This window comes from Saccopteryx bilineata, chromosome 1 (genome assembly GCF_036850765.1).
Source record: "Saccopteryx bilineata isolate mSacBil1 chromosome 1, mSacBil1_pri_phased_curated, whole genome shotgun sequence".
Lineage (NCBI taxonomy): Eukaryota > Metazoa > Chordata > Mammalia > Chiroptera > Emballonuridae > Saccopteryx > Saccopteryx bilineata.
The window spans coordinates 181,348,068-181,360,209 of NC_089490.1; the positions used below are offsets into that span (position 1 = coordinate 181,348,068).

The 12,142-nt window shown below is 39.1% G+C and overlaps 1 protein-coding gene across 5 annotated transcripts in view; it reads right to left on the reverse strand.

Moving 5' to 3' along the window:
* Positions 1-12,142, reverse strand: part of ARFIP1 (ADP ribosylation factor interacting protein 1) — a 104,530-nt gene that overhangs the window by 45,644 nt on the left and 46,744 nt on the right. For 3 of the 5 annotated variants that reach the window (XM_066280564.1, XM_066280543.1, XM_066280554.1), the window contains 3 exons: positions 11,900-11,995; positions 10,097-10,209; positions 6,138-6,359 (listed from right to left, as the gene is read on the reverse strand). In XM_066280564.1, the coding sequence (XP_066136661.1) occupies positions 6,138-6,359; positions 10,097-10,209; positions 11,900-11,995 (431 nt within the window). The remainder of the gene's footprint in view (positions 1-6,137; positions 6,360-10,096; positions 10,210-11,899; positions 11,996-12,142) is intronic. The other 2 variants (XM_066280575.1, XM_066280582.1) reach the window with 1 other exon arrangement.

Consider the following 12,142-nt stretch of genomic DNA (forward strand, 5'->3'; position numbering starts at 1 on the left):
GTAAAACCAATAAATAAAATCTTAAGAAAAAGGTGTTAAAAATAATAAAGATTCTGACAGATGCTAGGTATTTGTTAAAATATCACTTTCAATCCCCTTCAGGGGATCTGCCTTTTTTACTGGTAGAGATACTGGTTATTTCTCTAAAAACAGGAAAGAACTGGACTAATCTGTGAATTCTCTTCAACTCCCAAATGCCATAATTCCAACAACAGCTATCACAACCATCCTAATTTATTCACTGCCACTATGTGCCAAGCCCTATACAAAGTATTTTCTATTGATCTCACTTAATACAGCAAAAGGTAGGAGGCAGTAGACACAAGCTCTTCCTCACTAAGTTTTTCATAAAGAATCAACAGGTAGAGCCTGACCAGGCAGAGGTGCATTGGATAGAGCATTGGACTGGGATGCAGAGGACCGAGGTTTGAAACCCCAAGGTTGCTAGCTTGAGCACGGGCTCATCTGGTTTGAGCACAGCTCACCAGCTTAAACCCAAGGTGGCTGACTTGAGCAAGGGGTCACTCAGTCTGCTGTAGCCCCCCAGTCAAGGTACATATGGGAAAGCAGTCAATGAACAACTAAGGTACCACAAAGAATTGATGCTTCTCATCTCTCTCCCTTCCTGTCTGTCTGTCCCTCTCTGTCTCTCTCGCTGTCTCTGTCACAAAAAAAAAAAAAAAAGAATCAACAGGCAAAGGGAGTTACTTTGCTAGCTGGCATGAGTTATGCTGATTACCAAGGGAAAACGAGACTGCTATTCTAAAAAGGAAGTAAGGAAGAGTGGGCTGAGGGCAAATGCAATATGGAACAGATATGACCATGTGACCATTTGCAGATAATATGAGGACTATAATTTTTATGAGTATTTCTTCCTTATTTTGTCATAAATGTTTGTGTGTGCATAAAATAAATACCTTTGATCTTTTCCTTCCCTCTCTTATTCCTTTATCATGTAACACAACATATATTACTTTTACATCATAGTATTTTAGTATTGTTAACTTTACATCACAGTATTTAAGTTACAGTATATCAAAGAAAAAAGTGAATACTATCCAAGGACTTTGCATCCTCTTATGGGGAAAGGGTTAGTATGTCTTTGATTTATGCAGGATAGTTGTATCACATTAGGTGGTTAGATTTCATTACTGTCTTTATTTGGAGATTAAGTATGGTTTAAGGAGATGTCTGCAAGAGCTAAATTGAAAGGGAGTACTGTGATGGTTAATTTTATGTGTCAACCTGTTTAGACTATGGTGTTCAGCTGTTTGGTCAAACACCAGTCTAGATGTTGCTATGAAGGTACAGATTTTGTTGATGTGAATAACATTTATGATAAACATTGTAGATGTGATTTAAAGTTGACTTTAAGGAGATTATCCTCTATAATGTGGGTGGCCTCATCCAAACAGTTGAAAGCCTAAGAACAAAAGACTGAGGTTTCCTGGAGAAGAAGGAATTCTGCTTAACACTATAACAGAAATCCTGCTGGAGTTTCCAGCCTGCTGGCCTAAACTACAGATTTCAGACTTGCCAAACCCCACAGCTGTGTGAGCAATTCCTTAAAATAAATTGTGTTTGTATGTGTGTGTGTGCACATGCGCGCGTGTGTCCTACCTATCTCCTATTGGATCCATTTCTCTGGAAAAACCTGTTTAAAAACACCCAAAATATTGATTCCAGATTTCAAATACATCTCTAATAGGTTCTAGTTTACCGTTATTTTTATATTTATGAACATCAATTAGAATGTTCAAGCCAATGAATTATCTATTTTCTTCAAGTCACTTTTGTATATACACTTGCCTTCAGTATTTGTTCACTAACAAATCATATTTAGTACATTTTGATGCATAAACATCATAAAAGAAGAATATACCATGTCTTTTAAGCAGAACAGGATGGTCCAGATTCTTGTCCAAAAATGATGCTTGATGTAGTCATTCCTGTTGAATGACTAACAAACGAAAATACCTGCAATGGCTAATTTTACGTGTTAACCTGGTGAGGCCAAGGTGTCCGTATATTTGATTGACATTACTCTGGGCGTTTTTGTAAAGGTGTTTTTAGATAAGATTAATATGTAAATTGGGACTGTTAGTAGATTGTCCTCCATAATGGGAGTGGATCTTGTCCAATTAGTTGAAGACCTTAATAAAACAAAACTAACCTCCCTGTGCAGAAAGGAATTCTGCTAGCAGACTGCCTTTGGACTCAAACTGAATCTCTCCCTCAGATCCCCAGCCTGCCAGTTTACCCTGCAGGTTCTGGATATACTGAAACTTGACAATTGCATCAACCAGTTTCGTTTCTTTTTTTTTTTTTTTTAATTTTTTTTTTATCTTTTAATTATAGTTGATAACTTTATTTATTTATTTATTCATTTTAGAGAGGAGAGGGAGAGACAGAGAGAGAGAGAGGAGAGACAGAGAGAGAGAGAAGGGGGGAGGAGCTGGAAGCATCAACTCCCATATGTGCCTTGACCAGGCAAGCCCAGGGTTTCGAACCGGTGACCTCAGCATTTCCAGGTTGACGCTTTATCCACTGCGCCACCACAGGTCAGGCACATCAACCAGTTTCTTAACTCTCTAGATACCCACACATCCTGCTAGTTCTATTTCAATGGAGAATCCTGAATAATACAATCTCATATTTCCTTTTTGTCCTTAATACTACATTGTTACACATGCCTTTTTTTTTTTTAAGAGATGAAAAGCATCAACTCATAGTTGCAGCATTTCAGTTGTTCAGATTGCTTTCTCATACGTGCCTTGACTGGGGGTTCATGAGCCGAACCAGTGACCCCTTGCTCAAGCCAGAGACACTGGGCTTATGTCTTTGATCCCACACTCAAGCTGGCAACCTCAGGGTTTCGAACCTGGGTCCTCAGTGTCCCAAGTTACTGCTCTATCCACTGTGCCACCACTTGGTCAGGCTCACACTGACTTTTGAACTTAGAATTTTCTTGGAGATCAGAAAATTAATAGACTAAGATTTCACTTATCAATTTTGCCATTATCATTAAGAGTCATTACTGTTGTATCTTTGTAGTCATCTTCTGATTTATCTAATAATTATGAAATACCTTCCTCTGGTATTATCTTCTCTCTGCCATTATGGGCAGAAAATGGAAAATTCTAAATTCTCAGTTGAGTTGCATGAACATTAAAAGAAAAATAAAAGACCATGGAAATGTTTTCTCCAGATTCCTTTCTTGCAACACAATCAAAAAGTATTTATCTCACTATTGTATCATTTCTCAAGGCAATGCTGTCTTTCTTTCATTTTTCTTTTATCTTAGTCATTTTTTTTTATTATTTATTGACTGATTTCAGAGGGACAGAGAGAAAAAGGGGGAGAGAGATGGAGAAAGGGGGAGGAGGATAGAGAGGGAGAGAGGGACAGAAGAAAGCAAAGAGGAAGGGAAGGAGAGAGACAGAGAGAGAGAAAGGGAGGGAGAAGAAAGGGAGAGAGAGGGGTGGGGCATTCATTTGTTGTTCCACTTAATTGTATATTCATTGGTTGCTTCCTGTATGTGCCCTGACTCGGGATGGAACCTGCAACCTTGTTGTTTCAGGGCGGTGCTCTAACTAACTGAACAAACCAGCCAGGGTCTTTATCTTAGTCATTTTTAACATGATTGGAAATAACTAATGAGTAATGATGAAATAATTCCCAAGATGATGAACTAGCAAAATGTTTTAAGATATAGGAAAATAAGATCATTAAGATCTCATACTGTGCCACTGATTTTTAATGAACTCATATGGTAGTTGCAAGATAAAAAGTTTTATTCTATTAAAAAAAATAAGTAAATTTTCTCATTGGAATACCTCAAAGAAAAAATAAAAGTCATGAAATATCAGTCCTTACAATGATTTAGAAATGTTCAAACAGGAAACTCAAAAATTAAAACTGGGCCCAATGAACTTGAATATTGAGGATCATTAACCCTCAGTTCTATTTAAAAAAGCATTTCAAATCTAAAAAGAAATATAATAAAAGTATTTATTAGCCAAGACCGAGCATTGAGTTAATTCATATATACGTCACTTAGCACTGTATCTGGCATACAGTAAGTCCCAACCCTTGTTAACTATTATAATTAATAGGGTTTACTGAGTGTAGCATCACTGACAACATTGCAGCAACACTTTCCCGATCTTATACCCTGGCTACCTCTTCCTATACTGTGTGGCAGACTCTCTAAAGCAGCGGTTCTCAACCTGTGGGTCGCGACCCCCGCGGGGGTGGAACGACCAAAACCCAGGGGTCGCCTAAAGCCATCGGAAATTTCCGCTGCTCTAAAGATTCTACTTAGTGAGGTGGTAAGAGATCATGGAGCAACACAGGCCAGGATATAAAGTCCAGTTCTACCTTTTATTTGTTTTGTGGTCTTATAAAAAATTACCTAGCCTCTCTTGGCTTTAAGTTTCCTCATCTATAAAATGGTATAACATTTCTTGCAGTGTTTTTAGATAAATTACATGATATAATGGCTATAAGGCACCCAGTCCATTACACTGGAATTGTGGACGCTCAATAATTTCAGCTGTTACAATTACTCTACTTTCTTTTTTAAATTTTATTTATTTATTTTTATTTAAGTGAGAGGAGGGGAGACAGTGAGACAGACTCCTGCATGTGCCCCAACCCAGTGACCCCCGCCTGGGGCCGATGCTCTGCCCATCTTGGGCCATGCTCGCAACCAAGCTAATTTTAATGCCTGAGGCAGGGGCTCCACAGAGCCATCCTCAGCACCGGGGGCCAATGTGCTCAAACCAACTAAGCCATGGCTGCAGGAGGGAAAGAGACAGAGAGAGAGAGAGAGAGAATGGGGAGGGGAGGAGAAGCAGATGGCCACTTCTCCTGTGTGCCCTGACCAGGAAGCAAATCTGCGACATCCACACATCAGGTAGATGCTCTATCGAGTCAACAAGCCAGGGACTCTACTTTCTAAATATTTAGTTCTTCCTTTTGTCTAGTGACTCAGTTAAAATTGAAGCTCAACATTTTTCTCTAGTATGACATATCTTGCCATCTCTAGCCAACTTTCTTTGTCCAAGTTTCTAGATATTACCAAATGATTTAATACTCTAACTTATCTAACTTTTCTAGTTAGAAGTCTGCAGGCAAGAGATTTCTGTACTCTTCTTTAGATGAGGGAAAAAAAAGACATAAAAGGAGTCACTTAAGATACTGCAAGAAATTGTTAGAAATGCTTTGCTGAATACTTTGAGAAAAATGCAGAAAAACAATTTCATTCTAAAATTCACAATTTATATTAATGATTTCAGTAAAAGTGTATCACAAATCTAGTCAAGTAAGTTACTACTTATTCAAGACATTTGGAGACCAAGTAAGAGTGAATTTTCCATAGGTTCCCGAAATTACTTTGTCCCTATATCAGGCATACATAGATCTGACTCCTTTCTAGGCTCAGGCTGAGTATTCTTTCCTTTCCTCTAATTAAGTTCCCCTCCCCTGAAGCCTCCAGCTGACATTTCTAGAGTACAACTGGTTCACCATATTGACAGAAGTCTGTTGGGCCTTCTTGAAAATTATATCAAATATTAAGATTCCAATCTCATTAAGTCTTCAGCTAGATAAATCAGAAGTAACAGAAATCAGAAATGTAACAAATTACCTCTTAAAAATACTCCTATTGGCCCTGGCCGGTTGGCTCAGCGGTAGAGCGTCGGCCTGGCGTGCGGGGGACCCGGGTTCGATTCCCGGCCAGGGCACACAGGAGAAGCGCCCATTTGCTTCTCCACCCCCACCCCCTCCTTCCTCTCTGTCTCTCTCTTCCCCTCCCGCAGCCAAGACTCCATTGGAGCAAAGATGGCCCGGGCGCTGGGGATGGCTCCTTGGCCTCTGCCCCAGGCGCTAGAGTGGCTCTGGTCGCGGCAGAGCGGTGCCCCGGAGGGGCAGAGCGTCGCCCCTGGTGGGCGTGCCGGGCGGATCCCGGTCGGGCGCATGCGGGAGTCTGTCTGACTGTCTCTCCCCATTTCCAGCTTCAGAAAAATACAAAAAAAAAAAAAAAAAAAAAAAAAAACTAAAAAAAAAAAAAAAAATACTCCTATTGCCACTCCCCTCCCACCTTCACCCCCCAACAGTTATTTAAATCATCTTACATGGAGTTCTAGTGACTTCAAACTCAGGTCAGCAAATGCATCTCCAAGTTGCCTTTGGGTATGCACCATCTGGAAAAGCTGGGTCGATAATGTCTGAGCCAGTCTTAGAATATTTTCATACTTTTTCTTGTTATCTCTTAATATATCAATTTGAGCTTCAAGTTCAAGGTCCACAGTTCTTGATCCACGGCCTAGCTTCTCAGAAATAATTTGTCGAGTGCACTAAAAGTGGAAAGATACACTTTGTTTAGGAAGAAAAAAAGGAACAAAAGAAAAAATAATATAGCAATCAAGTACGAATGCTAGAACATATGGCTTACACCATTTCTGGCTTCACACAGCTAGCCTGAAAAACTGAAAATTGTCAGTCCGCTTTTACAAGTTCATCAGGACTCAGAAAGTCAACTTAACCAGATGTGGCTAATAACTATTATTAATTAGAGAACATTTTAAGATTTATCTAGCTAATTTTTTTTTTTTTTTTTGTATTTTTCTGAAGTTGGAAACGGGGAGGCAGTCAGACTCCCGCATGTGCCCGACTGGGATCCACCCGGCACAACCACCAGGGGGCGATGCTCTGCCCATCTGGGGCGTTGCTCTGTTGCAACCAGAGCCATTCTAGCACCTGAGGCAGAGGCCATAGAGCCATCTTCAGCGTCTGGGCCAACTTTGCTCCAGTGGAGCCTTGGCTGCGGGAGGGGAAGAGAGAGACAGAGAGGAAGGAGAGGGGGAGGGGTGGAGAAGCAGATGGGCGCTTCTCCTGTGTGCCCTGGCCGGGAATTGAACCTGGGACTCCTACATCCCAGGCCGACGCTCTACCACTGAGCCAACCGGCCAGGGCTTATCTAGCTAATTTATATGCTGCCAGATGAGCTCTCTGTATTTAAGCTTAATACACTTGGTAGATTATATAAAACAACTGAGATACTTAGCATTGATTTAAGAACAGGATTGAACTGTTAATAACCACAGGAATAACAATTTCAAAATTATACTCTCCTGTTGGTTTCACATGCTTTTTCCCCTTTTATCTTCCCTTTAAATAACTGTATGTGTGTGTGTGAGTAGGAAGAATGAAGGGAAGAAGAAAAAAGAGAAAAGAAAAGGGGGTGGATAAGTGGGGAAATAAAGGTAAAGAGAAAGGGGAAGAGAGAGAGAGGTAGGGAGAGAGAAGAAGGGAGAGAGAGAAGAAGGGAGAGAGAGAAGGGAGAGAGGAGAAAGAGAACTTACAGATTTCTGATTTCTTTTATACTTTTGCTCAAATGGTATTAAATTATGCTATTCCATTCTGCCCTGGTAATAATGATAAAGGAATTTATAATTTTTTTAAGTGCCTAACTTCAGAGCACATGGAAACAAATTTTCTAGTATTTTTTGTTAGAAATAAGAAATACTAAGCAACTTCACTACTCAGTAATACATTTTATGAGTAACCCTAAAGGATATTAATATACTCATCATTTTAAGTTAGCAAAAAAGTTCTAAAGAAGTAATAAATAAGTATTACAATTTTTTAAATTGCAAATCTGCTCTTTTATCATCTTTCAAAATTTTGGTTAGAATAAATCTTTGTGTAAAAATTAAATAATAAAAATAATAAAAGTGAATTTATTCTTCCCTCCTTTAATCCTAATAAACAGTAGACAACTACTTTTAACAGTTTGATAGGTATTCTCCTTTAAACCTATATAAACATATATATTTTTTTAAAGTAAGCCTAAGACCATGTATGCTATCTATATTATCTAAACATTTCTATGAACGAATGTCTTGAGACTTTTCCTTGTCAATACACATAAATCTGTATCTATCCTTTTAGTGTTAGTATATTAAAGTCATACTCATATTTTTCCATTTAAAATCTAAATGAACTCTTACATATTCTCTATTCTCATCAATTAAGAATTTTTTTTGTGTGTGTTCTTTTTTAAATTTATTTATTTATTTATTTATTTATTTATTTACAGAGACAGAGAGATAGATAGGGACAGACAGACAGGAACGGAGAGAGATGAGAAGCATCAATCATCAGTTTTTCATTGCGACACCTTAGTTGTTCACTGATTGCTTTCTCATATGTGCCTTGGCCGTGGGCCTTCAGCAGACCAAGTAACCCCTTACTCAAGCCAGAGACCTTGGGTCCAAGCTGGTGAGCTTTGCTCAAACCAGATGAGCCCTCGCTCAAGCTGGCGACATCGAGGTCTCGAACCTGGGTTCTTCTGTATCCCAGTCCGACGCTCTATCCACTGCGCTATCGCCTGGTCAGGCTCAATTAAGAATTATTTTTTTAGGCCCTGGCTGGTTGGCTCAGTGGTAGAGTGCCGGCCTGGCGTGCAAGGGGTCCCGGGTTCAATTCCCGGCCAGGGCACACAGGAGAAGCGCCCATCTGCTTCTCCACCCCTCCCCCTCTCTTTCCTCTCTGTCTCTCTCTTTCCCTCCCGCAGCAAGGCTCCATTGGAGCAAAGATGGCCTGGGCGCTGGGGATGGCTCCTTGGCCTCTGCCCCAGGCGCTAGAGTGGCTCTGGTCACAACAGAGCGATGCCCCGGAGGGGCAGAGCATCGCCCCCTGGTGGGCGTGCCAGGTGGATCCCGGTCAGGCGTATGTGGGAGTCTGTCTGACTGTCTCTCCCCGTTTCCAGCTTCGGAAAAATACAAAAAAAAAAAAAAAAAGAATTAATTTTTTAAAAGCTTTTATTTATTGAATTTACAGAGAGAGGAGGGAAGGGGTGAGAAGTATTTGCTTGTCAGATGTGCCCCGACCAGGCAAGCCCCGAGTTTGGAGGTGGTGACCTCAGTATTCCAGGTCAGCGCTCTATCCACTGCAACACCACAGGCAAGGCAAGGATTTTTATAATAAAACATATTTTTAAAAGGAGTGTTTTTTTAAAAAGTAGAACAATTATCTATATAGAAAATGACAGAAAAGTTTAGAGGCCAAACTCACAAAAGAGAGATAAAACTATTTCTATGGAAAACATCCAAACAAACACTCCTAGTAGATGAAAAGCACATCAAGAGAAAAGTTTAACTGCAAACTTGGTGATTTTAATGAGAAAAATATCAACAAAAAATAATATATGATACGGTAACAAGATAAAGGAGCTATACCACTCCTATCCACTTTTCATTCATACCTGGGTTCTCCCCATGCAATATAATTAGACATTTACTCTAGTTGTAAGGCAAAGCATGTCCTATCTGCCATATCAACCCAGATATAATAGTCTGCTGGAAATCAAGAAGCCACAATTCATTGAAGGAGTTTGACAGAATAGGCAAAATGAAAGAAATGTCTACTGTTGTCTGAGTGGCCTTTCATTTTTTTCTAGAGAAATAATGGTTATAAGCAGACAGTCGAGTCCAAGGTTTAATGAGGAAATGTGTTTTTTTTGGTCTCCAGGAAGTTAAGACAGCGAGAATAGTAAGGCAATAGTGATTATGAAGCATATTCAGATAAATCTGGACACATGAAACAAGTTTTGAAACTGAACATACAGACTTGTATTCCAATATAGACAACTCTACACTCTTCAGTAAAATCTAAGTAATATGGAACTGAGAGTATTATAGATGGCCTACGTGGAACTCTGTTAAATTTGCTGAGAGAGAACATAAAGTTACTAGTTATTTTTCTACTCATCAGGGTCCCAGAGTAAGTTACACATATGATCACTAAAGAGCAGATTTTCTTTTAAATTGCCATACAAATAAAAATTCTTAGAGCTTGTTAGCCTCAGCCTGGCTTGTGGTGGCGCAGTGGATAGAGCTTCGATCTGGAACGTTGAGGTCACTGGTTTGAAATCCTGGCCTTACCCGATCAAGATACATACATATGACAAGTAATCAATGAACAACTATGAGCTTCCCCGCATCCCCACTCTCTCTGTAAAATCAATAATAAAATCTTAACAAAAAATTCTTAGAGCCAGTTAAGGTGGAAACATTAAGAAATTACAAACCTTATAGGTGTTTAAACTCCATTTTCTAACAAGTTCTAACTTCTCCATTGCAGGATTCTTTATTTCATCTGCTAAAATAACTGGCCCACTTTTCGTCTGTGTTCTCTGGCCACCTGCATGATCATAAACACAAAAGATAAATACACAAACCAGATAAAGACAAGTAGGGAAAGTAAACAAAACACTGGTGCTCTTCAAATTAAACTACTCATGCATTTAAAAAATGAAAAGATCCCCACCAAGTGAAGAACTACAACTTCCTAGAATCATAAAAAATAATTTCCTATCACCTAATACTCCATATAGTGTTCTCCTTTCACTGTACTATGTAGAGAACCAAACAACAACAGAATGTTACTACCATTTTGGAGGATTTAAAAATACAATTCAAATTTCAAACAATCTTTAAAAATATGAAAGGCTGAGTTAAATCAAGACCTATATTGTACCTTGTCTCTCTTGCGTAAGGGACCCCTGCCTCAAAAAAAAGCCATAATTAATAAAGGCATTAAGATGCACTTACATAAAAACAACTCTACAACTATAGTTCCTAACAGTAAAATATTTTTCATAGAAAATATTTAATAAACATTTATGATAATGACGTGGGACAGAAATTTTGTAATAATTTTAAAGAACAATGAAATAAAAAGAGAAAAAGTTGTAACAAATGGCTTAAAAAAGTTAGCAAAAATTTATTTCCTCACTAACTCCTATAGCCAGACCAGCTTTTACCTCAGCTTTAATATAATCTAAAACTAAAAACACATTTAAGAATTTATAAAATTCTCACAGGAACAAAATACAAAATGTTAATTATTTTATTTTCCTGAAGTGAAAAGCGGGGAGGCAGAGAGACAGACTCCAGCATGCTGCCAACCAGGATCCACCCAACAAGCCCACTAGGGGGCGGTGCTCTGCCCATCTGGGGCATTGCTCTGTTGTAACCAGAGCCATTCCAGTGCCTAAGGCAGAGGCCATAGAGCCATCCTCAGCGCCCGGGCCAACTTTGCTCCAGCGCAGCCTTAGCTGCGGGAGAAGAAAAGAGAGATAGAGAAAAAGGAAAGGGGGAAGGGTAGAGAAGCAGGTGGGCGCTTCTCCTGTCTGCCCTGGCTGGGAATCGAACCTGGGACTTCCACATGCCAGGTCGATGCTCTACTACTGCGCCAATCAGGCAGCGTCCAAAATGTTAACATTTCATATAAAAATATGGAGTCCAATTTATTTCCTCTTTTTATAGTCTAGCAATATTAAAGTGCAGAGCCAATTCAATGCAAAAAAATAGATTTTCCCAAGTATTTTCCACTGGTCATAACTGGTAAATTATATAGTTGTTTGTTATAGTCTGAAAACTATTTGTAAGTGAGGTTGAAAATAGGAAGACACAACCCTTTCCACATGGCCTGTTCCAAACAATGAACAACCCAACTGTTGAAGGCTCCTTTCTTGTTTAAACAGAGAGCAGAGCTGCAAAGCTGAGAGCTTAGTATTAAGTGAACCTACACTTCCCAGAACAAAGAAAAGATGATTTTAAATGAATCAAATTTTACAATGTTTTAAATTTTAAAGTGAATTACATTTCAGGTTTGAGATTCAGTTGATTACTTTTAAAAGCCAGAAAGACAGGAATGGCTAGAAAGATCATTTCTCGTATTGTTAAAAAAAAAAAAAAAAAGCAGCAGCCACTAAAAAAGTCAGAATAACACAGACCTAAGAATATAAAGCAAGTGATTATGAAATTGAGTGAATCAGGTTAGCTTCAGCAGTAGCGAGAAGGCCTTATCCAATCAGTGCAGTGAATACCTGCGGGAACATTTAAATCACTTCCTTGTTGAGCCAGTTGACTAGCTGCAACCCTGCTAGGAGACATAACAGATGGCAATGCTGGTGCTGAGGAACCTGAAAAGGGCAGACATTTAACTGTGAAAATCCTTCCTTCCTCCCCATGGCGTACATTTTGAAAATAAGTTTACTGACATTGCTTTAAAATATAGAAAAACTAGGATTAAAAGCCAGAATTAATGTATTTGCTTTCTTGCAAGAATA